This window comes from Mercurialis annua, linkage group LG7, assembly GCF_937616625.2.
Source record: "Mercurialis annua linkage group LG7, ddMerAnnu1.2, whole genome shotgun sequence".
NCBI classification, from domain to species: domain Eukaryota; kingdom Viridiplantae; phylum Streptophyta; class Magnoliopsida; order Malpighiales; family Euphorbiaceae; genus Mercurialis; species Mercurialis annua.
This window is the reverse complement of record NC_065576.1, coordinates 34,373,324-34,397,850: the sequence shown is the minus strand read 5'-3', so window position 1 is coordinate 34,397,850 and position 24,527 is coordinate 34,373,324. Positions and strand designations below refer to the sequence as shown.

The window sequence follows — 24,527 nt, the reverse complement described above, 5'->3', positions numbered from 1 at the left end:
TTGATTGAGCCATTTACACAAAATATAATTAAATGATATCATTATTGGTCCTTAATTATTAGTGTTGAATAACTAGTGTGATAGAAATTTCATATTGAAAATATATGAATAGAATGTCGAAATGCACTGCCTAACCCATTGTCTTTGAGTTTTTGATTTATATATGGTGTCCGACCCACGATTATAGTTTCATTCTGGCCTTATAATTGTATTCTCTCATACATTGAACTAATTCTAGACCAACAAATGGTATCAAAACCTAGTTCGACTGGATGGAATAAGGTTACTCCGGATATAGAATCCGAGGAGTGGTAATTTCAATTACGGCCACTCCAATTGTATAACGGGTTTGAGTCGAGTTTCGAGTGAAACTGAGCGGGCCAATGGGAAACAGTTTCATCAGTGGAAGATTGTTGAATAAGAAATATGATAAAAATGTCACATTGGAAAAATGAGTCGAATGTGGGAAAATAAGTTAAATGGACTGCCTTATTCATAAAAAATTCAGGGAAACCTTAATGAGACTTTGGCAAAATCAATATAAATCTAATCCGATTTTTGACACATTCCATAAATCGGTAAGATAAAGAATCGGCCAGTTTGATTAAAATGATAAAATTAATATTATTTTGGTTAAATTATAGAGTTAATCGAACCTATAGAATTATCTTCATCATTAAAAATTTAAAATATTTATCTTCCTTTTAATTATTCAAGTGTTAAAAAAATATAAAGTCAAATAGCCTATTGACTTGTTCTTATAATTTGGATAATATTTCCCTCAATAATTCAAAAATAAGTAATTTTTTCTCTTGGTCCTATTTAAATAATTTTATCTTTAAATAATATTATTACATTGGTTGTTGCTTTCATTGATTTAAAAAGTATTATAATTAACACTTCAATTATATTTTTAATTATTTGAATGTTTCATTAATCCTTTGCTTTGACAATTTTCAACGAATGTACAATATTTCTAAAAATATAAAGTAATAGAAAGAATATGTCAATTCATTACAAGCCATATCAATAGTCAATGCTGAAAATGAGTACGGAAACTAGTTAATAAGACAAACACAACCACATATACGTACTATACTCACATTATAAAAGGCGCATAAACTTACTACAATCCATCAACCATTCCATATCCTTAACAATGCCTTCCTCTTCATTCTTTCTACTTCTCTCATTTTCTTTGCTTCTCCGATCGGTTTACGGAGCAGATTATCTCTACCATTTCTGTTCAGCCTCGCAAAACTTCACATCCAAGGGCCCGTTCGAAGCGAATCTCAACAAACTTGCCGGTAACCTCTACTTACAAGTTCCGAAACTAGGGTTTGGTTTTGGCTCATCAGGACAGAAGCCAGATCAAGTATTCGGACTTGGTCTCTGTCGAGGAGATGTTTCGCCGTCAGATTGCAAAAAATGCGTAGCCAACGCCAGCGGTGAGATTCGCAAGCGATGCCCTACCAATAAAGCCGCAGTAATTTGGTATGATAATTGCCTCTACAAGCATTCTCATGAGAAATTCTTCGGCCGGATAGATAACAAAAATAAGGTTTACATGTGGAACGTGAAAGTTGTAAATAAGACGGCTCAGTTCAATGAGGAGATTAGAGAGTTATTGCATGAACTAGTCGATGAAGCTCACGAAACGCCAAAATTGTATAAAACCGGAGATTCGGAGATCGAAGATTCAAAAACTAAGCTTTATGGATTGGTTCAGTGTACTAGAGATCTTTCAAATGGGGATTGCAAGAAGTGCCTTACAGGCATAATTGGTGAACTTCGTAGTTGCTGTGATGGAAAAGTAGGTGGTAGGATTATTAGTGGGAGTTGTAATTTTAGGTATGAGATTTATCCATTTTACAAAGCCTAGATGAGTTTCTTTGGATATTGAAAATAATAGAATAAATCAAAGTGTATTGTGGGGTAGAATAATTTTGCGGTTATTGGATTAAAGGTTTTTAAGAGATTATTCTATTTGTTATATTTTGGTAATTTTTTTTTTTGATAACAACCCAGATTATTAGAAATGTTTTTCTTTTGATTATAAATTGATGATAATATAACAACACACATAATTATGAAATTTGCTTAGGTTCAACTATGACGTTATAACTAGAACTAGTTAATAGGTAATTAAGTCTTCACAGTTCTAAATTCATTTATATTTATTCTTATAAGTAATGTGAGATTATCTTTAACAAATTATTGTATTTTTAGGATAATGGATGACGAAGAATAATTTGGATACTATTGATACCAAAAGAAAATGAATGTTAAATTGCATAATGTAGTCAACCATACTATTTTTCAGCTTTTACACATGTTAAAATTGGTTTAAGCTTATAGAATAATTTTTTATTGTTGTAAACATAATAGTTGAATTGTTAAAATATAACAAATAATTTTTTTTTTTTATGAAAGGCATTTACTTTATGAAAACTTTTAGGTAGACCGAGTCTACCACGTCATCCTCTTTAATTTATAATCGTAAAAGTTCTAGGCTTTGGGTGGAAAAAAGAAGTAAATTTATCCCTATGATATATAGCGGGACACAACTAAACACTTCGTTTATAAATTTTTGATGTCAAATAAACACTCAACTTTTAAAAGTTTGCTCACTTGCACCCTGAGTGTAAGACGGGGTTATGTTTTTTGACTGCCTACAAGAACTGTTAAAGGCAGATATTGGAGGCATATTTAAACGGTTAAACCAATTTTTGCCTCACTTTTTTAAGTCAACTAAAAAATTTACCATCAACTATTCTAAGTGGGCAATCTTCCTAAATAACAATACTTATCAAGCAACCAGAAGACAAATTACTGCCTCCCTAAATGTTCAAAATATTAGTTTTGAAAGCATCTACGTGGGGTTACCCCCTTATCTGTTGAGATCAAAACAAGCATCTTTCAGGGAGATAATTAACAGAATTGAGCAAAAATTGCTTGGTTGGAAAGAAAGCTTCCTCTCTGTTGCTGTCAAAGAAACTCTCCTAAAGACTGTCATTGCAGCAATCCCTGTATACACAATGATGTGTTTCAAATTCCCAAAGGCTCTATGTCTAAGGATCAATAGCCTTATGTCTCAATTTTGGTGGGGAAGCTGTAATACCCCGTATTTTATAAGCCACGTGTAAATCTTTTATTAGCCGGGAATACGTAAATTAAATTTAAGCGTAAATTTAGTTTATAAGTATCCCTAAAAGTATATCGTAATAATAGAAGTTTAAAATGTAAATCGGGGATTTAAATTATAATAAAGGAATATGAACGGCGCTAATCGAATAAGAAATACGACTGGAGTCGTAAGATAAAAATATACTGATAATTAATATATCAATATACTACTCTAATTGGAGAGTTTATTATTTCAGACAAAATCCCGAAATTAAAATGTCGAAATTCGGAATTCTCGACGAGTTATTAACGAATATAAGTTAATATACTACTCTAATTGGAGATGTTTTAGGGGCCAGTCTTGGATCCTTCTCTTTGGTATTCAGGCACATTTGGGACCCCGGAATCCTAGAATTCCTCGACCTGAGAGAAGCTATGAAGTGGTCCATTGACAACCGATGGAATTCTACCAGATTTGAAGGTGATGCCGTTCTGGTATCTCTAGCTATAAATTCAGGAAGGGTTTCCTCGAGTGCTAGCTGGGGTATCTGTCAAGATATTTGGCATCTTTCCTCGCTTTTCAAATCTTGCAGTTTTCACCATATTAATAGAAAGGACAACACTAAAGCTCATGCCAAAGCTCAGGGAGCAAAAGCGAATCACATAAGGGAACTTCTTCTAGACCCTTTCTGACTGGATTTGTCCTTTCTTTTCTATCTTCAGCTATCGTTGGAGGAAAAAAAGAATTCGTAGAAACAAAAAGTGTAAATTCATGTTTGTCACTGGAATAACACCTTTTATTTAAACCATAAACGGCTCATTTTGTTGAAGATATAAGAACCAAGAACAACATAAATTTGAAAAAGAGAAAAAATCGAAGTAGAGACAAAACAGAAGATGAAATAATAAACAGCTCCAATACTCTTTGTTTTAAGAAATTTTGGGTAGTCTAGTCTGGTACAAATATTGAAATGACAAAAGGCCATCTCGGATACAACTTTCAAATACTTGTACGAATTGACGGTAGGAGGGGGAGGCATGGGAGAGTCATTGCGCCCTCCAAATTTTCAAAATTGTTGAAATTAGCTCTAAAATTTTAACATTTTACAATTTAACTCTCCCTAATTTTTAAGATTGCCTACTTCATATGTTGCATATTGCAATTTAGCTCTCCCTATGTTGAAATCCTAGTTCTGTCACTGCTTGTACATGCCAAATTGCCAACTCCAACTTCTGTAATCCCCCTTTTTTTAACAATAAAAACAAAATTCAAAAATTCAATTTCCAAAAAGCAGTTCAAGAAATAAACAAAACAAAACACTATTAGAATATATCGAATTACCCACCCGTCGCTAAATCTGTAATTTCCCGACGTATTCGTTCATAGCTAATTTCTTGATAGATTAACGACATAATCCTTCACTAAAAATTACCCACTGATTTTAGTGACAAATCCGTCACTATTTTAGCGGAAAATGAGGTGCCAAAATTTATTGATAGATTTTAGTGACAGATCATTTTATTTTAATAAATAATTAATTAAAAAGATAATTAACAAGTAGTGCCTCCAAATTTTTAACATGTAGTGCCTCCAAATTTTCTAGTGCGACAACTACCGCTACTAGTTTCAAATCATGCATAGGGTAGTTGACCTCATACTTTTTTCATCTACGAGAAGCATAGGCTACAACTCGACCATGTATCATGAAAACACATCCAAGTCTCACTCTAGATGCATCACAATAAATTTCAAAGCCCTCTATACCTTCTGGTTAGTACTAGAGCTTTCGCTAAAAACTCTTTCAGTTCAATAAAAAAGCTCTCTTTACATTTATTCGTCCATTCAAATCTGGCATTCTTCTGAGTTAGCCTGATCAATGATGTAGAGATTTTTTTTGAAAATCTTGCACGAATAGTCGATAATATCCTGCCAATCCTATAAAATTTATGATCTTCTTAATTGTAGTTGGCCGCTTCCATTCTAATACATCTTAGATTTTCTTTGGATCGACTTGCATCATTAGACACCATGTGTCGTAAGAATGTTACTTAGTCCAACCGAAATTCACATTTTTAAAAATTTGCATAAAACTGAGGTTCTCTTAACGTCCGAAGAACCATACGTAGATGATACATGTGCTCCTCCTCACTTCGAGAGTAAATAAGAATATCATTGATGAACATAATCATAAATTAGTCCAAAGAACAGCTTGAACACATGATTCATCAAGTTCCTAAATGTTGCTGGAGCATTTTTAAAACAAAATATCATTACCAAGAATTCGTTGTCCATATATGGTTCTGAATGCTATTTTCGGAACATCGTTCTCCCAAACCAAAAGTTGATGATATATTGATTTTAAATTGATCCTCGAGAAATACTTACCTCCTTGTAACTGACCAAACATATCATCAATACGGGGTAACATATACATATTTTTATGGTCATTTTATTAAGTTGTCTTTAAAAGATACAGAGCCAAAAAGAACCATCCTTGTTTTTCATGAATAGTAACGATGCACCCCAAGGTGAAATGCTGGATCAAGAAAAACTTTTTGTTAATAGTTCCAGTGTCGACTTATTAATTCTTTCAGATCCATTGACGTCGATATGAAAATATCGATATCAGACTGTCCCGAGAATTATATCGATGTAGAATTTGATTTCCCACTCGGGTGGTCATCCGAATAGTTCATTAAGAGGCACCCTGAAATTAAGTATTAGTCAACTTAAAATTTCTCATCCTCACATTTATTACCATCACCATAGAGTTATGTATACTTGTTCATACATTAAAAACTCAAAATCATTTGAAGGTACTTTCTTTCTTTTGAAAATTTATGTTTCAATAATAATTATGAGCTCACATTATAAAATAAATACTTTTCAAAATAACCAATCATAAAAACACTTAATTATGTCAGGGTGATGACACCTCTCATCACCAAAGAGTTTCTTCAACTTTGTACTTTCTATTTTACGTTTAATGAACGTGATGCATGTTTTAATAATATTTCTCTTTTATTTTATTAATCATTCTTATGCATTTCTATTGTTGACATGAAATAATGCATGTTCATGTCATGTCTGGCCACAGTTATGCGATTAATACATCTTTAATATCAACAAAACAGATATAAAAATTATATTCTTCTAGAAGTCTAACTAGACATTTCAATTCTGTGAGAAACGTACTCAACTTATACGTTCATACTTAATCAATTTCTTTACTCGGTGCATAACAATTACCATCCTTATTTTCTTCTCAACTCACCGTAAACCAATATAGCCAATGTCAAACTATAACAATTTAGATAACTAAATTCATATATATCCAACTTCAACATATTGATACTCAATCTTTTTATTTTAAAGTACCTCGACTGGCAAAGTTGGATGTTGAAGTATTCTGAGAAACTTGTATTGTTTTGTTTATTGTTGCGTGACCTAATCGATCAATCTGTTCACTCGGACCAACTCTTAAGTTTTTAGTTTTGCGTCCAGACCTTCATCGTCTACCTCTTTTATCTCTAAAATTTTGGCTATGATGGCCGCCAAAGAAATACCCCGTTGAGCCTCTCTGGGCAATATAGTAACGATAGGTCTTGGTCGTTGATTGGATGGATGAGTCACACTAACCGAGGAACCTTGTTGCATGAATAAGGGACATTCTCTTGTAAAATGACCTCACCGCCTGCAAACAAAGCAAGAACCCGAAACAAAATGACAAACACCAAATGTCATACTTTGACATGCTTGACAAACTAAGGGTACATATTCTTAACGTCCTTGTCTCCAACTTTGACTACTGGAACTAGTTCCCGAAGTATTGGCACCTGATCTCTAACTGCCCCTTATATGGCCTTAAATAAGTGTGTATCTCGCTTGTAGTTTATGAGAATTTTTCTCTATTTCCTTTCATAATTCAAAGGCATCCAAGAGACATCAAACTCTAATGGATTCAAACGCCTATATGTTAGCACCAGATCTCTATAGTTATACTGCTAAGCACGTTGATAATGTTGTTGCATCAAATGTCCTATAACCGCATATTGATTCTGCATAGCCAGTTGTGCGGCTTGTAGTTCAGCGTGGTTAGTCTATACATTAGCAATTTTTTCTAAAAACGAACTCGTGTCAAAACCTTGAACATTCAGTTATTGCAACATCTTTTGTGACTGTTCCTCTTCAGCCTCTAATAATAAACCTAGCTATTTATAGAGAATAAATCCTAATCAAGAGTCCAAATCCTATTGAGATTCAATCTCTTATCTAATAATCCACTATGTCATAGGCTTCTTCATGTCTTGATTCCACCATCTCTCGAGTTTTGTCATATTTTGAGTCCATCAATCATCTTACGGACCGGTGCGAACATAATTTAATTAAATCTTTCAAGCTTCAAATAGCATTCATGTACTAGTGCTCACCTTTATAACTGAGTGTAAACCATTCAAAATTGGTTCTGAAAAAATCCCCGTGCTCCAAAGAATCTACGATGCACTTTGCGAAGACAATCCATCTTCCTCATAACGTATTGCTCAGACCATCTCCTGGTAAAAGCAAAAAAACCAATTCAAATTTGTCAATAAAATCAGGACCCCACCCTATAACATTAGAATTTGAAGGCCCTTGGTCTTTATCTCACGTCTCTTCCATATTAAATTGTTTGAAAGCACAGCCATTTCGGCCCCCAAAATTTACCCTATTAGAAATTCGTAGACAGCTAAAAATCCCTCATATTCCAACTACCCTAAGCTAGAGGTCATCAAATTAGATACAATCACACGTCGTCATAGAGATTCGCGTCGAACCAACAACAAACACTACGTCTTGTCGAGCTAATCCGACGACAGGCACAGGCTTGTCAGAGAACTCTTCAATATGTCGGATCGTTAACACCACTCTCTCCTTGGGTTTGCCAGTACATGTTGATGGCGCACATCCATAACTTCTAATTCATTCTTTTAGAAAAAAATATTGAATTTTAAAATGAATGATTGGAGAAACATAAATATCAAGCTTTATGATGAAAAATAGATGCCATGAGTTTTGAAGAAGAAAGAAGAGAGAAAATAGAAGATAATGACAATTATCCTGAATAATTAAAAAATCATTTCTGAAATTAAAATTCTAAAATAGATAAATAAAAAAGACATATGATGTAAAAGTGTCAAAAAATTGGGATAACGATGCAATTAAAGCTTAAAAGAACGTATTCTGGAAAATTTCCTCTTACAAATAGAGTCTAATTCTAATCATATATCAATACTTAAATATTACACTAATATATTAATTACTTCGAATAAAAATATTTAATAATCTATTAAAGATAATTCAGAATATGTTAGAAACATACAAAAAAAATATAACCATTGAAAAGTAATTTTTTGAATAATTAGGCTAAAAAAATAACTAATAATTTATAAATTAATTTTAATTTTATATTAAATAACATATTAACAAACAAACCAGAAAGTCTGGTCCAAAAGGATTCTATTAGCTAATTTTATTTGATAAACATGAGTCAGAATAAACATTTTTTATACAACAGTTGAGCTGTTCTTTATTTTATTCTTGATTTGGTTATATTTTTTTATACAACAGTTGAACTGTTCTTTATTTTATTTTGTGACTTGGTTATATTAAAGCTCCATAGAAGATAAGAGATTTAATTTAGTTTCTTATACCAATTAGCATGGGTAGTGGTCTTCTAGGTTGGTGCAAAAGCTCAAGTGTCCATGAACTATAAAACAAATTCAAGGTCACCCTCTTTATGACATGCCATTTTCAAAGGAAATTATTACAAAATGTACTAATATGGAATAATTATATTGTCATCCTTGGAGAAAGTACTAATTAACAACAATATAAACAATAAGCTAAAACCAACGAGCTGTAGTTCAAATGATATAAGCGCTAGACAACAAAGTTTCAAGGTCGTGGGTTCATTTCCTCCCACAAGCACCCCCCCCCAAATTATCAAAAAGAAAAAAAAAACAATAAGCTAAGAAAATACCCTAGCCGACCAGCTCGATAGCGGCTCAGCTCCCTAGACGCCATGCTACACATTCTTCAACCTCAAACCTTGTCGGACCTACTACTAACTCATCCTTCCCCAGATCTTGATCCACACAACATGCTCATTTACTTTTAGGATTACCCTAGAATTGGTTTTACTCGGACATTCAAGCAGTTTTTGAACGTTTTGGGATTTTCCGTTCCGTCACCCTTGCAAGGAAATTGACTCGCAACAATAATCGCTGTGGTTTTCCATGATTAGAATCTGAGAAAATTATAACATAAATCTTGATCAAATTGAACAACATGTTGCTTGGTTCCACACGTGTTAGAGCTTTTCGATCTCGATATCCTAAAGCTTTCAAATTGAACAACATGTTGCTTGGTTCCACACGTGTTAGAGCTTTTCGATCTCGATATCCTAAAGCTTTCAATTCATTCCTATAGAGAAAAATAATTATTTATGATTTTTGTTCTTTCTTGGGAGGTAACTATATTTTGCTGAATTTTGATAGCTATCGTGATTTGGCACTCTTTTAATCGTTCTATAATTCATCAGTTTTACAATAGAACTAAGATTTTTGAATCAAATAAGGATTATTCGGTGAATATAGCTGCTTCTTTAATTGTCAAGGTGAAGTGTATTATAGATATCTTTACTGCTAATTCATTCTTTCATAGCAAAGGAACTGTTTATGCTTCTTGATGGAAACTGAAATACAAGATGATATAATGAACTGAGTCGTACCGGATACGCCTGGATAATACGTGAACTCTCTTAAACATGTCATAGCCGAGTCTCTGAGGACTCGCCCGCAGTAGGCAACTAGAGAGGTTTTGCCCAATTTCAGTGCTGACCTAATCCACTTACCGCTTTTGCCAGAAATCTGAGATTACGTATATGATTCAGCCACTCTAAAGATTCAGATCTTAGAGATCTAGGAGATGCTTTTTAATTGGAATCATGTTCATATTTAGAAGTTGTTGATACAATTGCTGTAAAACTGAATATGATGAGGCTGAGTCGCGGACTAGGTCGCTCTCTTTTAGACGTTTCGCGGCACAGCTCGGTGGTGCAAAGCTGACTATCAACCGCGGCGTCCCTAGGATAAAACAGCCGGAAATACTGATCACACTGCACTGTGAAATCAGCTCTAAAACACTTTCTTTGTATTGCTCTGTGTTTCTGTATTTTTAAAATGAAAAAAGAAGCCAGTATTTATAGGCTAAGAAAACATAGCTGCTGAGTGAAAAATAAATACAGAAAATGATTTCTTATTTAATGAAGAGAAACAGCAGTCAGATGAAGTGGAAGAGTCATTACAGTTACAAAATAATTGAATAAAAAATCATTAATACTTTTGTATGCAAAAAATAAAGTGCTAGCCGAACCGAACCACCCACCCAACCCAGACCAGGCCAGGCCGGCCGACCGACCGGACGGACGGCGCGCGCGCGCGTGTGGTAAATCGGGTAGGATGTAACTCCTAGCCCGTTCACAAAATTGGGTACCCCTTGGGGCCCAAACCCATATGAGAAAAACCAAGTTTATAAACCCAATGTATTGAGTTCTCCTAAGCAATGTGGGAAAACCACAAAACTCTCTATCTTCTCATTTCAAGTTACAAGGCACTTTTTCTTTTTCTTTTTTTAAATTCAATATCTTTTCAACAATCCCCCACTTTGAATTTTTAAAAATAGTTTCTCGAGCAATTTCTGTTAAGATTGTGCATAAACAAAGGTATCTTTCGATTTGAACCTTTGCGTAGTGAGTAAGATTCTGATTCAACAAGAGTGACTCGTAGTCTTGAACTCTATCTCGGACATCAAACCACGCACGTTCTTTTCATAAGTGTTTTTCTAAAGCCCGTGCATTTATGGCCCTGCACGTCTATCCCAGTTTAGTGAACGCTCTAGAAATTTTGCCTCAAATTTTCATAGGAAGCGGCCCCACTTCCACATTCACAAAGGTGAAGCTATCAAGAGTACTCCTATAGCTAGGTACTCCACTCCATATGGAGTATATACTTCATTAAGAGATTCTATTAACTCATCCTCTTCTCGCTTTAGGAATCATGCATTAATTTTGCATGTTCTGGCTCATATCATTCATAACTTGTTATTACCCATTGAACCTATTTCTTGGGATCTCCAGTCAGTTAGGTCGGGTTACCATTATGGATGATTCATCCAATAGGCAATAGTCCCATTCCTTTTGAGGTTTTATGGACTTTCTCTCTAGCTAATCCTTTCGTCAAAGGATCTGCTAAGTTATCATCAGTGCGTACATGATCCACTCTAACAGCCCCTGTTGAGATAAACTCTCTAACAGTGCTGTGCTTACGACGTATCTGTCGTTTCTTACCATTATAATAACGGTTCTCAATTTTTGCAATAGCCGCGGTACTATCGCAATGGATCAACACAGCTGGTATCGGTCTTTCCCATAAAGGAATCTCAGCTAGCAGGCTTCTTAGCCATCCTGCTTCTTCACTAGCAGCAGCTAGTGCTATCATTTCTGACTCCATCGTAGATTGAGCCAGAATCGTCTGTTTCTTTGATTTCCAAGAAACAGCTCCACCAGCTATACTGAAAATATAGCCGCTCGTGGCTTTGGAATCATCTGACAATGTATTCCAATCTGCATCACTATACCCTTCAAGTACAGCAGGATGCTTCAGATAATGTAATCCAAGATTCATTGTTCTTTTAAGGTATCTCATAACCCTTTCAATAGCATGCCAATGCTCAATACTAGGTCTACTAGTAAACCTGCACAGTAATCCAACGACATATGCAATGTCGGGTCTAGTACAATCAGTGGCATACCGAAGGCTGCCAATGATGCTCGCATATTCAGACTGTCGTACACTATCACCAGTGTTCTTAAAAAGTTTTACACTTGGATCATAAGGTGTACATGCAGGTTTACAGTCGAAGTAGTTATATTTCTTTAGAATCTTCTCAACATAGTGAGATTGATCTAAAGAAATTCCTTTTTCAGATCTAGTTATCTTTATGCCAAGAATGACATTCGCTTCACCTAGATCTTTCATATCAAAGTTGGCACTCAACATTGATTTCACAGCATTCACAACATGAATATTTGATCCAAAAATCAGCAAGTCATCTACATAAAGACATATGAAAGTGCAAAGTTCCTTTTCAGATTTGTAGTAAATACATTTGTCACTTTCATTCACTTTAAAGCCATTTGAGATGACAAGATTATCAAATTTCTCATGCCATTGCTTAGGTGCTTGTTTTAGACCATACAATGATTTGTCTAACTTGCACACCTTCTGTTCCTGACCATGTATTACAAAACCTTCAGGTTGATCCATGTAAATTTCTTCCTCCAGTTCACCATTTAAAAAAGCAGTTTTAACATCCATTTGGTGTACGACCAAATCATATAGCGCAGCGATCGAAATCAGCACTCTAATGGATGTTATTCTAGTAACAGGTGAATAGGTATCAAAGAAATCAACGTTTTCACGTTGCCTGTAACCCTTGGCTACAAGTCGAGCTTTGTATTTGTCTACAGTACCATCAGGTTTCAATTTCTTTTTTAAGATCCATTTACAACCTATGGTTTTGCAACCGGGAGGCAGATCAGTCAAATGCCATGTATGATTGGACTCTAATGAATCCATCTCATCATTTATGGCTTCTTGCCATAAATCAGAATCTAATGAAGTTAAAGCTTCCTGGAGGTTCGAAGGATCCTCCTCTAAAGAATAGACATGGAAATCAGTTCCAAAGTCTTTCGAAATTCTAGCTCTTTTACTTCTTCTGATCTCTGGTTCTTTATCATTAGTAATCTCATTATTCCTGACCACAGGAACATTACTAGATGATTCGCCCCCACTATTTCCTAATTTAAAAGGAAATTTCTGTTCATAAAAATCAGCATCTACTGATTCAATAATAACTCGTGCAGTCAAGTCATAAAATCTATAAGCCTTGCTATTGACTGCATACCCAATGAAAACACATTCATAGGCTCTGCTTGCTAATTTTATTCGTTTCGGATCAGGAATCCGAACATAGGCTAAACAGCCCCAAGTTCTCAAATAAGACAAATTTGGTTGTCTTTTCTTTAGGATTTCATAAGGTGAAATCTTCCTGTTTGATTTCGGGACTCTGTTGAGTACGTAACAAACAGTCAACAGAATTTCACCCCACCAATAAGAAGCAGCTCCAGAATTCAATAAAATAGACACTATTGCTTCTGTAAGTGTTCTATTTTTTCTTTCGGCTTTACCGTTCATTTCAGGAGAATAAGGTGCTGTTCTTTCATGCACAATACCATGTGAGTTATAGAATTCTATAAACAAGCTAGATTCATATTCAGTACCTCTATCACTGCGAAATCTCTTGATTTTCTTATTGAATTGATTTTCAATTTCTGTTACAAATAACTTGAACATGTCAAGTGCATCACTTTTATTTTTCATCAAATACACATGTGTAAAATCAGAACAATCATCAATAAAAGTGATAAAATATCTTTTACCATTTCTGGTCAAGGTACCGTCAAGTTCACATATATCAGAATGTATTAAATCTAAAGGTTCAGATTCTCTAATTACTGATTTATGTGAGTTTTTAGTTATCTTAGCTTGACTACAGAATTCACATTTTTCAAACTCAGTTAGGTTCATTTTAGGAATTAATCCTAGGGTGCTCATGTTGTTAATTATCCTTTTATTTACATGACAGAGTCTTGCATGCCAAGTATTAAAATCACAAACCATGTAAACAGAAGCAACATCTTTATTGATAATTTCAACATTTAGCTTAAACATACCCTCACAAGCATAACCCTTTCCCACAAAAATACCATTTCTAGTAATGGTGTACATATCTCCACCAATAGTCTGAAAGAATCCAGCCTTGTTGAGAAGATAGCCAGACACCAAGTTCTTCCTCATCATAGGAGTGTGCATCACATCCTTCAAGATTAGTGTTTTTCCTGAAGTGAATTTCAGTTCAACACTTCCAATTCCAGCGACAGTAGTGGTGTGAGTATCACCCAGTAATACTTTCTTATCATCCACGGCAGTGTATGTTTTGAACATAGCACGATCGTGGCAAACATGGCGATTAGCGCCTGTGTCTACCCACCAACCACTTGATCCACCAACAAGGTTGATCTTAGCCATCATTTCTGTTATCATAGCCGTAAAAGGCTCTTCAGTCAAGTTAGCCTGTGGAGCAGTACTTGGCTTGTTCCGACACTTGCGTGCCATATGACCCGGTTTTCCACAGTTAAAGCATAGAAATGGTGGCAGGTCATCCTTAACAGGTGGTGCCTGTTTCACAATATGGTTCCTTGAAGGATTACCATTCTGGTTCGCTTTGTTGCGATTCACATTTTGGTTTTGGTTCGAGTTGCGATTCTGATTCTTAAAATTCTTGCCATTAGGCTTCAGACTCATCGAACTAAACTTCCTTGTGTTGTTAGAAACAACCAGCACTTCATCTTTTAGATCTTGTTTCCTCGCCTCTTCCTCAATCCGAAGACGAGTGATCAAGCTTTCCAGCGAGAACTCTTTTGTTTTGTGCCTGAGAGAATTCTTAAAGTCCCTCCACGAAGGAGGTAATTTGTCAATTAAAACAGCAACTTGAAATTGTTCATCAAGAACCATACCTTCGGAGATGATCTCATGAGCTATTTTCTGCAATTCATGGGATTGCGCCTCGACAGATTTTTCATCAGTCATTTGATATTTGAGGTAGCGGCTGACTGCATATTTTTTAGTCCCCGCCTCCTCGGTATCATATTTCTTTTGCAGCGCCTCCCAAGTTTCCTTTGCAGTCTTTCCATCATTGTAATAATCATAGAGATCATCACTTAGTGCATTGAGAATAAAATTCTTGCACAAGTAATCATTAGTCATCCACTGTTGAAGTTCACCATTCTGTTTTTCCTTTTCTTCTTCCTCGGCAGTTTCATCAACGACAGGTATTGCCATTATCAAAACAGAAACCACCTTCTTGATGGTTAGGAAAAATTCAGTCTTCTGTTTCCATCTTTTGAAATGCAAGCCTTCAAACCGGAATGGTTTGTTGGCATCAACAGTAGAAGAACCGTAGGCAGCAACCTCATCGGTATTCATGGCAGCAATTGTAAAGGGACTCGTCTAAAAATTGTTGATACAATTGCTGTAAAACTGAATATGATGAGGCTGAGTCGCGGACTAGGTCGCTCTCTTTTAGACGTTTCGCGGCACAGCTCGGTGGTGCAAAGCTGACTATCAACCGCGGCGTCCCTAGGATAAAACAGCCGGAAATACTGATCACACTGCACTGTGAAATCAGCTCTAAAACACTTTCTTTGTATTGCTCTGTGTTTCTGTATTTTTAAAATGAAAAAAGAAGCCAGTATTTATAGGCTAAGAAAACATAGCTGCTGAGTGAAAAATAAATACAGAAAATGATTTCTTATTTAATGAAGAGAAACAACAGTCAGATGAAGTGGAAGAGTCATTACAGTTACAAAATAATTGAATAAAAAATCATTAATACTTTTGTATGCAAAAAATAAAGTGCTAGCCGAACCACCCACCCACCCAACCCAGACCAGGCCAGGCCGGCCGACCGACCGGACGGACGGCGCGCGCGCGTGGTAAATCGGGTAGGATGTAACTCCTAGCCCGTTCACAAAATTGGGTACCCCTTGGGGCCCAAACCCATATGAGAAAAACCAAGTTTATAAACCCAATGTATTGAGTTCTCCTAAGCAATGTGGGAAAACCACAAAACTCTCTATCTTCTCATTTCAAGTTACAAGGCACTTTTTCTTTTTCTTTTTTTAAATTCAATATCTTTTCAACAGAAGTCCTACCCCATTTAAGAGTCTACCCTATTTAGGAGTTATTCCTAAATATAACTCTTGTTAAATAGGAATCTATTTTCTATTTGGATTAATTTGCTAAATAGGAATCTCTTTCCTATTCTGACTCTACAAGGTATTTCTCCCTGCTCACTATAAAAGATCTTGAGGTCTTCCTACACACAGAATAATTACAATTTGCGAAAAATACTCTCTTTAGCTTATTACTAACTTAAGCATCAGAGATCTGATCGGACAACCACCGTTCAAACTGCCATCTAACTTGTTTTTATAGTCAATCACCATTGAGAAGACAAACACTATAAGTTGGCGTCGGCTGTGAGAAAAGCTTGACAACTTGAAGATCGAAGGAGCTGAACTCAAAACCCATGTTTTGAAAACCGGACCAGACCGATCGGTCAGACCAAGTTAATCGTAATCGGTCGGGTATCCAGTCCGGTTATGGGTAAAAATCCCCTAGTGAAAAAATCGGTCAGAAACCGAATAGAACCGGTAAAATCCGGTTTTTGAGCAAAACTGGATGAATCCGGTTTTGTGATAAAATGAGTGAAAAGGTTATTTTTTTGTCCAATTTGTGGTCATTTATCCATGTGTCAATTTTTCACACTAAATATTTTTTTTTCTTTCTTATACAACACTTTCTTTTTCTCTCTCTTACATAACATTATTTCTCTTTCTCTTATCCTCTCTCTTATATATAACACATTCTCTTTCTTTCTCTTATACACATTAATTATTTTATATATTTTTAAAATATTTATTATTATTAATAAATTTCATAAAATAAAATTTAATATATTTTTTTATTTAAATATATTATCATTTTTTATTTATTAAATTTGACTACTGAAATTAATAATTACTATTCTAAAAAAAACTAATTTTTTAAACAATAAAATTATTTTATATACACTTAAATATTATTCAATTATAATTACATTTCACAAATTTAGTAATTATTTTAAATTAAATATACCATTGTATTTTTTATTTATAATTTTTTCTTATATAATTTTAATTTAATGGCTAAACCCATCTAGAGGCCCTTGTACAATACCATTTTTGTTCAAAAAATCATTGTACTATTTTTTTGTTCTTCCTATCCCTCTACTTACATAATTTTTGATTTTCAGGTCCTTTTTTAGTTTTCTTCAGTTCCTCCACTTACAAATTTATTGTTCCTCCAGTCTCTTAAAAGACCTCAAAATTGGAATTTTGCCAAGTATAGGGACCCAAACATAAACAATTTTGGGGTAGGGGCCTCTCGAACAAAACTAGTAAAGTAGAGGGGCCTTCGTATGGATTTTGCCTAATTTTATAAATATTATTATTAAAATGAAATAATTATTCGTCTTTCACATAAAAAGTAATTATTCTATATATTTCTAAACATTGATCACTTATAATTATGTTTTGCATAATAAAATTTTAAAAATAATTTTATATAAATATTTTATCATTTTTTATTTATAAAATTAGGTAGTTTTTATTAAAAAAAATTTATTTATTAAAATAAAAAATATGATCCAACCCGGTTGAACCAGTCCAACCGTGAACCGCGGTGAAGCCGGTTCGCTTGCCGGTCGAATTTTAAAAATATTGCTCAAAACAAATTTTATTGAAGGTTGAGTTCTAGTAGAATTAACCCAAAGTACGAATAACCGATGAATCCTAAAGATCTGGAAATTACACAACCGCCCACTTTGAATATCAGAGAAAACACTTCTAACGTCGCCTGAGTGACCTCAACCGCAGCAAGAAGCTCAAGCTTGAACCCTCTTAACTCAACGTTCAAGTACCAAATGCAGCAGATAAGGGGATCTTACCCCATTGTTTCCCTTGTCTGGACGGAGTTGTTGTGCCAACTCCCACAGTAGTTTACCTAGAAATCTGCCATCATATGCTAAAAAAATATGCTGAAAATCCAGGCTAACCTGGAAAAAATTGCAGAACAAGCGAAAAAATCTGCGAATGCATATGTTGAGAGAATTAACCTCCAAAGAATTGAATTTGTAACCTCTCATCGCCATAGGCGAAGCGGAAAACTTGAAAGAGAAACCTAAAAGTTCAAGAAAATGAAGATAGAACTAATGAAGAAGAGAGAACCCGAGAAGCTTGGCAAAACATACCAGGAATTATAGAGGCGAGGAAAGGAGCCAGAGAACAAAGGAAACACCACATAGAGTGGCGAAGAGAAGAACGTCACAAGAAGCGGACAAAATCCAAGGTGAAACGAACGAGTGGAAGTGGAAGAAGCTCTTATAAAGAGCAAAAGACCATAAAAAGGAGCTAAAAATCTCCTAGAGGGCACAATCAAAGAAGAAAAACCAAGAGGAAGACGAGAGAGAATCCTCCGAATTCCCACTTTGGAGCAAACCCACGTACTTGGAAAAATAAGACCTAGATGAGAAAATTGCTATAGCTCTAAAAAAGATGAAAGTAGAGGAGCTCAACTTGGACGATTTAAAACTAAAGGGCTTGCCCTTGTCAGCTGAAATAATGGAGCAAACAATTCCCACAACATGAAATTTCCAACTTTCCCGACCTTCAACTGAGAAGGCGATTCGAGAGATCATATACGTCCAGATTTTATGCAACGATAGGACTACTCAATATAACTGATGCTATCATATGTCGAGTTTTCCCTATAACATTCATCTGAACGACACAAAGGTGGTTTAACAAATTGAAGCCACAGTCCATTAAAAATTCCATGGCTTTGTCAAATAAATTCAAGGAAGATATTTGACAAATGCTACCATAAGCATATATAAATCTTGTATCCAAGAACAGGGAGAAACTCTAAGGGGTTACGTGGAAGGGTTCAACAAATAAGTAATGAAGATCGATAATCTTAATGTCGAAATGGTGGCGGAGGCGCTTCGAGAAGGAACGAGATTTGAAAAACTAGTAGATAAATTGTTAATCAACAAACTAACTACTTTCTCAAATCTAATGTGGATCGCCCATAAGTACTTTGAACTTAATGAAGGAAGGGGAGCCATAAGAGGAAAGGAAGCAAAAGCAAATGAATCCAAGCAAGAAAAAAAAAACAAAAACCAAAACATGAGGAGAAAAATCAACGACACGAGGAGAGCAAGCGATTCGCCCCTTATAGCAGATAGAAAGGAAGATACAACTCTACAGAGAACAAACAAAATTACACACCTCTCGAGACAAATAGGACCGACGTCCTAATGTGGATAAAGGAAAATGTGTAGGATGTGAAATGGCCGCAGAAGATGAGGGCTGAGGCACAAGACACAAAAAGATTTCACAAATTCCATGAAGAATATGGGCAAGAAACCAAGGAATGTCGAGACCTCAAAGTTAAAATTGAGAGGATGATTGAAGCAGGCGAACTTAAGAATTTTGTCTCCAAAAGAGGCAGAAGTAGTGACGACCACGGAAAGAAAAGATATAAAGAAGAAGACACAATGACAAGAAAGAAGAAGAGAGACCAAGCGAAATCATGGGAACAATCCACATGATCAATGGAAGAGGCCCAAAAAACTCTTCCATAAGATAGGAAAAAGAGGCGAGAAGTTATGAACATCAGAGTCGCCAATGCCTCAGGTCATATTCGACGTCGAGGATCAATTATGAGCATGTCAAAGTGCCACATAATGATTCCTTGGTGGTAGTAATGATAGTAAAAAATTGGAACATGAGAAGGCTTCTAATTGATGAAGAAATCGCTGTAAATCTCATGACGGAGGCAACCTATAAGATCGTAAGAGGAACAACAGATCAACTCGACAGAGTCCCGATTCCTTTATCAATACTCGGCGGTCCGCCCATCAATCTGATGTGAGTAGTAGCTCTAATCGTCCATGTGGGACTAGAGGAAGGGATGAACAAAATGATTGTCATACTATTCAACATAGTGGACATGGAGCTGTAATATAATGAAATCCTAGGAAGACCCCTCTTACATGATTCGGCAGCTGTCACAAGCATAAGAGCACTTGCCATCAAAATCCAACGAATGAAGGAGTCATAACAATAAAAGAAGATAAAAAAATTGCTAAAAATAATACTATTATGAAGCAATATTGGATCTCCAAGAACCAAAGAATATCGAAGAATAAAAGCCGAGTTAACAAGAAACATCACCAGTTGTTACTCAAGATCTACCCAATGGTCTAATTAGTTTTTTGTTCATTTTTCAAAGCAGTCTGTAAGTAAATTTTATCATCAATGAAAAATTCATTTACCGAAGACTCACACAAATATAAAAGGGATCAAATACTTTTAAAGACAAATTAAAGGGTCCAAAAACCTCCAAAAAAAGTAAGGCGAATCCCAAAATGAAAGCCAACACACATGTAAATGAAATAAAGCAAGAATTATTAGGGTTTACATTAACCTAAAAATTTCTCAAATTAATACAAAATGCAGAATTTAGATTGATTTTAAAATAAAATTAAGGTCTTTATTAACCTTAAAAAGCAAATCAGGAGTTTTTTATGATAATAAAGAAATTAAGAGTTTATATAAACTCTTGAAAATAAAGAAATAAAAATGGAGTTTAAACTAACTCCTTATAAAAAAGAGAAAAACAAAAATAATTCTTCATTAAATTTGGAGTCTGAAATACAAATTGGAAACGGAAGTGCAAAAAGGACACGCCCCAAGCAAAAATAATACATAAATAAACTAAGTCTCCAAAGACGGACCAACCTCATCCTTTTTCGTCTTCATTTTCTCCATAACTACCTGAGCCAAACTCTTGGGATCCAAGTTGTTCACGCTAGAAAGATCAATATCAGGGTTTATAGTCGCCCATGATAGCAGAGCAAAAAAGACTTTGAGTCTAATAGGCGAATATAAAGCCTCTCAACATCTGCCTTCATCTGATCCTTCTCACTAACAAGATAAGAGTTAGTGGCAATCAGGGCCTAAATCTCATGAGTCAATTCAGAGGCATTCTTCTCAAAAAGGGCCACTCGGCGATCATAAACATCATGTTTACAAGTAGTAATTTGTGGCGTTTTTGCTGATATGACATGACATGTGGCACTCCCATCGGGTGTCCAAGTCAGGGAAATTTTACCTAAAAATGTACCCATGTTGTTTTTGCAAAGAAATAAAAGGTGATGCCCCGAATTGACACGTTTTAAAGGTTGTGTTATTTTTTCAATTTCGTATAAAGGTGGTAAATGGTAATTTTATATGTAATTAACCTTCTTCTAATAGATGGATCAAGATACTACTCCCCATTGCGAGTGTGGGCCAAGTTTAAATGGTCTTCAAGTGCATTTGGAGATCGTGGGTTAAAACTCCACCTCTTTAACTAAGATCTAACAAACTGAGAGTCTAGTAGTCGGAACCCTATCTATGTCAATAAAAGAAAAAGAAACTCCCGCTCATAATAATATCATGAGATATATTTTTTTTTTTTGAAAAGTCACTCCTCATTAGAAATTCGATCTTATCACTACATATATTACAATTTAAAAGAAATATAAAGCAAAAAGAGGAATATGTCAAATAATCAACACCGGCATGAATAGTCAATGCAGAACATATGGCTTACAATCATCACAATTCTCCATTTTTTTTATGAATACAATTCTCCATTATATAACGCATCATTTTAATCAAACACTCCATCCTTAACAATGCCTTCTTCTTCATTCTTTCTACTTCTCCCATTTTCTTTCCTTCTCCTTTCTGTTAATGGAGCTGACCCACTCTTCCATTTCTGTTCATCCTTTCAGAATTTCACAGCCAATGGCCCATACGAATCAAATCTCAACAAACTTGCTGGTAACCTCAACTTACAAGTTCCTAAACAAGGGTTTGGTTTCGGCTCATCAGGACAAGACCCGGACCAAGTATACGGACTTGGTCTCTGTCGAGGAGATGTGTCGTCCTCAGATTGCAAAAACTGCGTAGCGGACGCCAGTAGTGAGATTCGCAAGCGATGCCCTACCAATAAAGCAGCAATTATTTGGTATGATAATTGCCTTTACAAGTATTCGGATGAGAAATTCTTCGGTCAGATTGATAACAGAAATAGGTTTTACATGTGGAACGTGAGAGTTGTGAACAACTCGGCTCAGTTCAATGAGGATGTTAAAGAGTTATTGAACGAACTAGCCGATGAAGCTTACGCTACGCCGAAATTGTATAAAACCGGTGAGTCGGAGATTGAAGATCCGAAAAATAAGCTCTATGGATTGGTTCAGTGCACTAGAGATCTTTCTAATGGTGATTGCAAGAAGTGCCTTGATGGCATAATTGGTGAACTTGGTAGTTGCTGTGATGGAAAAAAAGGTGGCAGGGTTGTTGGTGGGAGTTGTAATTTTAGGTATGAAATGTATCCGTTTGTCAATGCCTAGATGAGTTTTTTTGGGCATTGAAAATAATAGAATAAACAAATCTATGTAGTTCAATAATTTTGAAAATATTTGACGTGTATTCATATATAAACAGATGTAAACAGATGTAAAGTTTTTTTTTTTGAATCAACAGATGTAAAGTATATTCATATATGTGTAATGGAGTAATTTAATCATTAAGTATTAAGATGGATTTTGTGTAGATTTCACTGTGATAATTGATAATTGATTAACTTAATCATTAATTAAGGTGGGTTTGTGCCGACTTCACTATGATAATTTTTTTACAAAAAGTATAAATAAGTCCTTCAAGTTTTGATGAAAGAATATTGATGCCACTACAAGAAAATGGATTTTTAGGGACCACTTTATTGCGAAGGGCTTTTAATCCGGTCTTAATATGTGTATCAATAAGGACCATTTCACTTTCCGGTCCTTATATCAAATTGTACATTTTATATTACGACCACTTTTATACTCCTTTCATAAAAAGATAAAAAACTTCCGTCCCAATTGCTAAAAACTAAGCCTATTGGTAATTTAATATTTCAAACCTAAACCAAAATAAGAAAAATATCACGACCGAAACCAAAAAACTGAAACAAAAAATGTAAGAATCTCTCCTCACTGTTGCGATTTTGAAATGGAACAAGAAAAATAATTGTGATTTTGAAGAATCTCTGCTCAACGATTTTGAAGAATCTCTGCTCAACAATATTTCTTTAACTACATCTTCTCAACTTAGGGTTTCGATTTCGTCTCAACTTAAGGTTTCGATTTCATAAACTGGAGGTGCATTACAAGCAAAACGGTTTTTGATTTCTTCTCAACTTAGGGTTTCCATTTTTGATTTTTAATTTCTTCTCAACTTAAGGATTTTTAAGCAGGAAATCCTCATCTCATTTGGAGTTGAAGATCTAGAGAGAAGCTATAGTACATTCTGTTTGTAGGTAGAAAATCTTAAGCTGAAGCATAAGAAGGCAACGAATAGGTCAGTTGGTGTTTATTATTGTTTGTTACTGGGTTGATCAATTGTTTTATTTTACTGAATCATATGGAAATAACTAAATCTGATGTGTTTCTTTTATTCTATTGTTGACTGATTTCTTTATTGATTCATCTGCTGCATTTTAATTGTTTTGTTTAGCTGAATTCTTCCAACAAGAAATTAGTGGAGTTGAAGATTTAGAGTGAAAGCTTTAATTTAACAGGTAATGTTAATGAAGTTGAAGATTTTTATGTTAAAATGTTGTAATGAAATTTTGTGTCATTCTGTTTACAGGTACTCAGATTTAGAGTGAAAGCTAAATACATTCTGTTTGCTTTCATCCTTTACAAACATTGAGACATCTTCAAGTTATATAGGTAATGCTATTTGTTGGTCCAAGTTGAGCGCAATGTATGGGAGAATACATTCATGAGACACAGAATGTGAACCATATAACTGTGGGCCGTACACCATATTAAACCCAAAACCCTAAGGTAATGGGTTAGGTAGTTTATCCCACTTATATATTCCACATTCTACTCATATCTTTCCAATGTAGGATTTCCATCACACTTAACATTCAACAATCTCCCCCTTAAGTGTGATACCCTTCCACATTAGATCGCTCAACTTACCTCGGAACTAGACTCCAACTTTCGGGATAGTTATCCGGAGTCACCAAGTTCCACCCAGCCAAACCGGGCTTTGATACCAATTGTTGGTCCAAGTTGAGCGCAATGTATGGAAGAATACATTCATGAGACACAAAATGTGAACCATATAACCGTGGGCCGGACACCACATTAAACTCAAAACCCTAAGGTAATGGGTTAGGTAGTCTATCCCACTTATATATTCCATATTCTACTCATATCTTTCCAATGTGAGATTTCCATCACACTTAATATTCAACACTATTCTTCAGCACTGTATTCATATATTAGAATCAGCCAAAATACATGATATATTAAGTGTGATGTATCCTGAAACAATCTAGTTGGAAGAATTCAGTCAGCTGTTTAGATTTAACAGGCACTTGTGAAGTTCTCTATGATTATATAATGTGCCACTTTGGATAGTTTGATTCTTAATTTAAACCAATATTTGACACTAATTGAGAGTACATCATAAAGACTTAGTCGTATATCATTCTAGTCTAATCCGGAAAATTTATTGTTTATA

The 24,527-nt window shown here is 34.9% G+C and overlaps 2 protein-coding genes across 2 annotated transcripts; both read left to right on the top strand.

Moving 5' to 3' along the window:
- The first annotated feature begins 1,133 nt into the window (after nt 1-1,133).
- Nucleotides 1,134-1,993, top strand: LOC126656307 (cysteine-rich repeat secretory protein 38-like). Its single transcript, XM_050350842.2, has one exon. The coding sequence runs from the start codon at nt 1,160-1,162 to the stop codon at nt 1,880-1,882; it is 723 nt and encodes a 240-aa protein (XP_050206799.1). The 5' UTR covers nt 1,134-1,159; the 3' UTR covers nt 1,883-1,993.
- Nucleotides 1,994-21,513: 19,520 nt separating this feature from the next.
- Nucleotides 21,514-22,448, top strand: LOC126654833 (cysteine-rich repeat secretory protein 38-like). The gene has a single exon (XM_050348825.2). It carries the CDS (start codon nt 21,635-21,637, stop codon nt 22,355-22,357), a length of 723 nt encoding a protein of 240 aa, XP_050204782.1. The 5' UTR covers nt 21,514-21,634; the 3' UTR covers nt 22,358-22,448.
- The last annotated feature ends 2,079 nt before the right edge of the window (nt 22,449-24,527 follow it).

Excerpts from the sequence above, each read along its gene's own strand:
- LOC126654833 (XM_050348825.2), top strand. The coding sequence starts at position 21,635 with ATGCCTTCTTCTTCATTCTTTCTACTTCTCCCATTTTCTTTCCTTCTC.
- LOC126656307 (XM_050350842.2), top strand. The coding sequence starts at position 1,160 with ATGCCTTCCTCTTCATTCTTTCTACTTCTCTCATTTTCTTTGCTTCTC.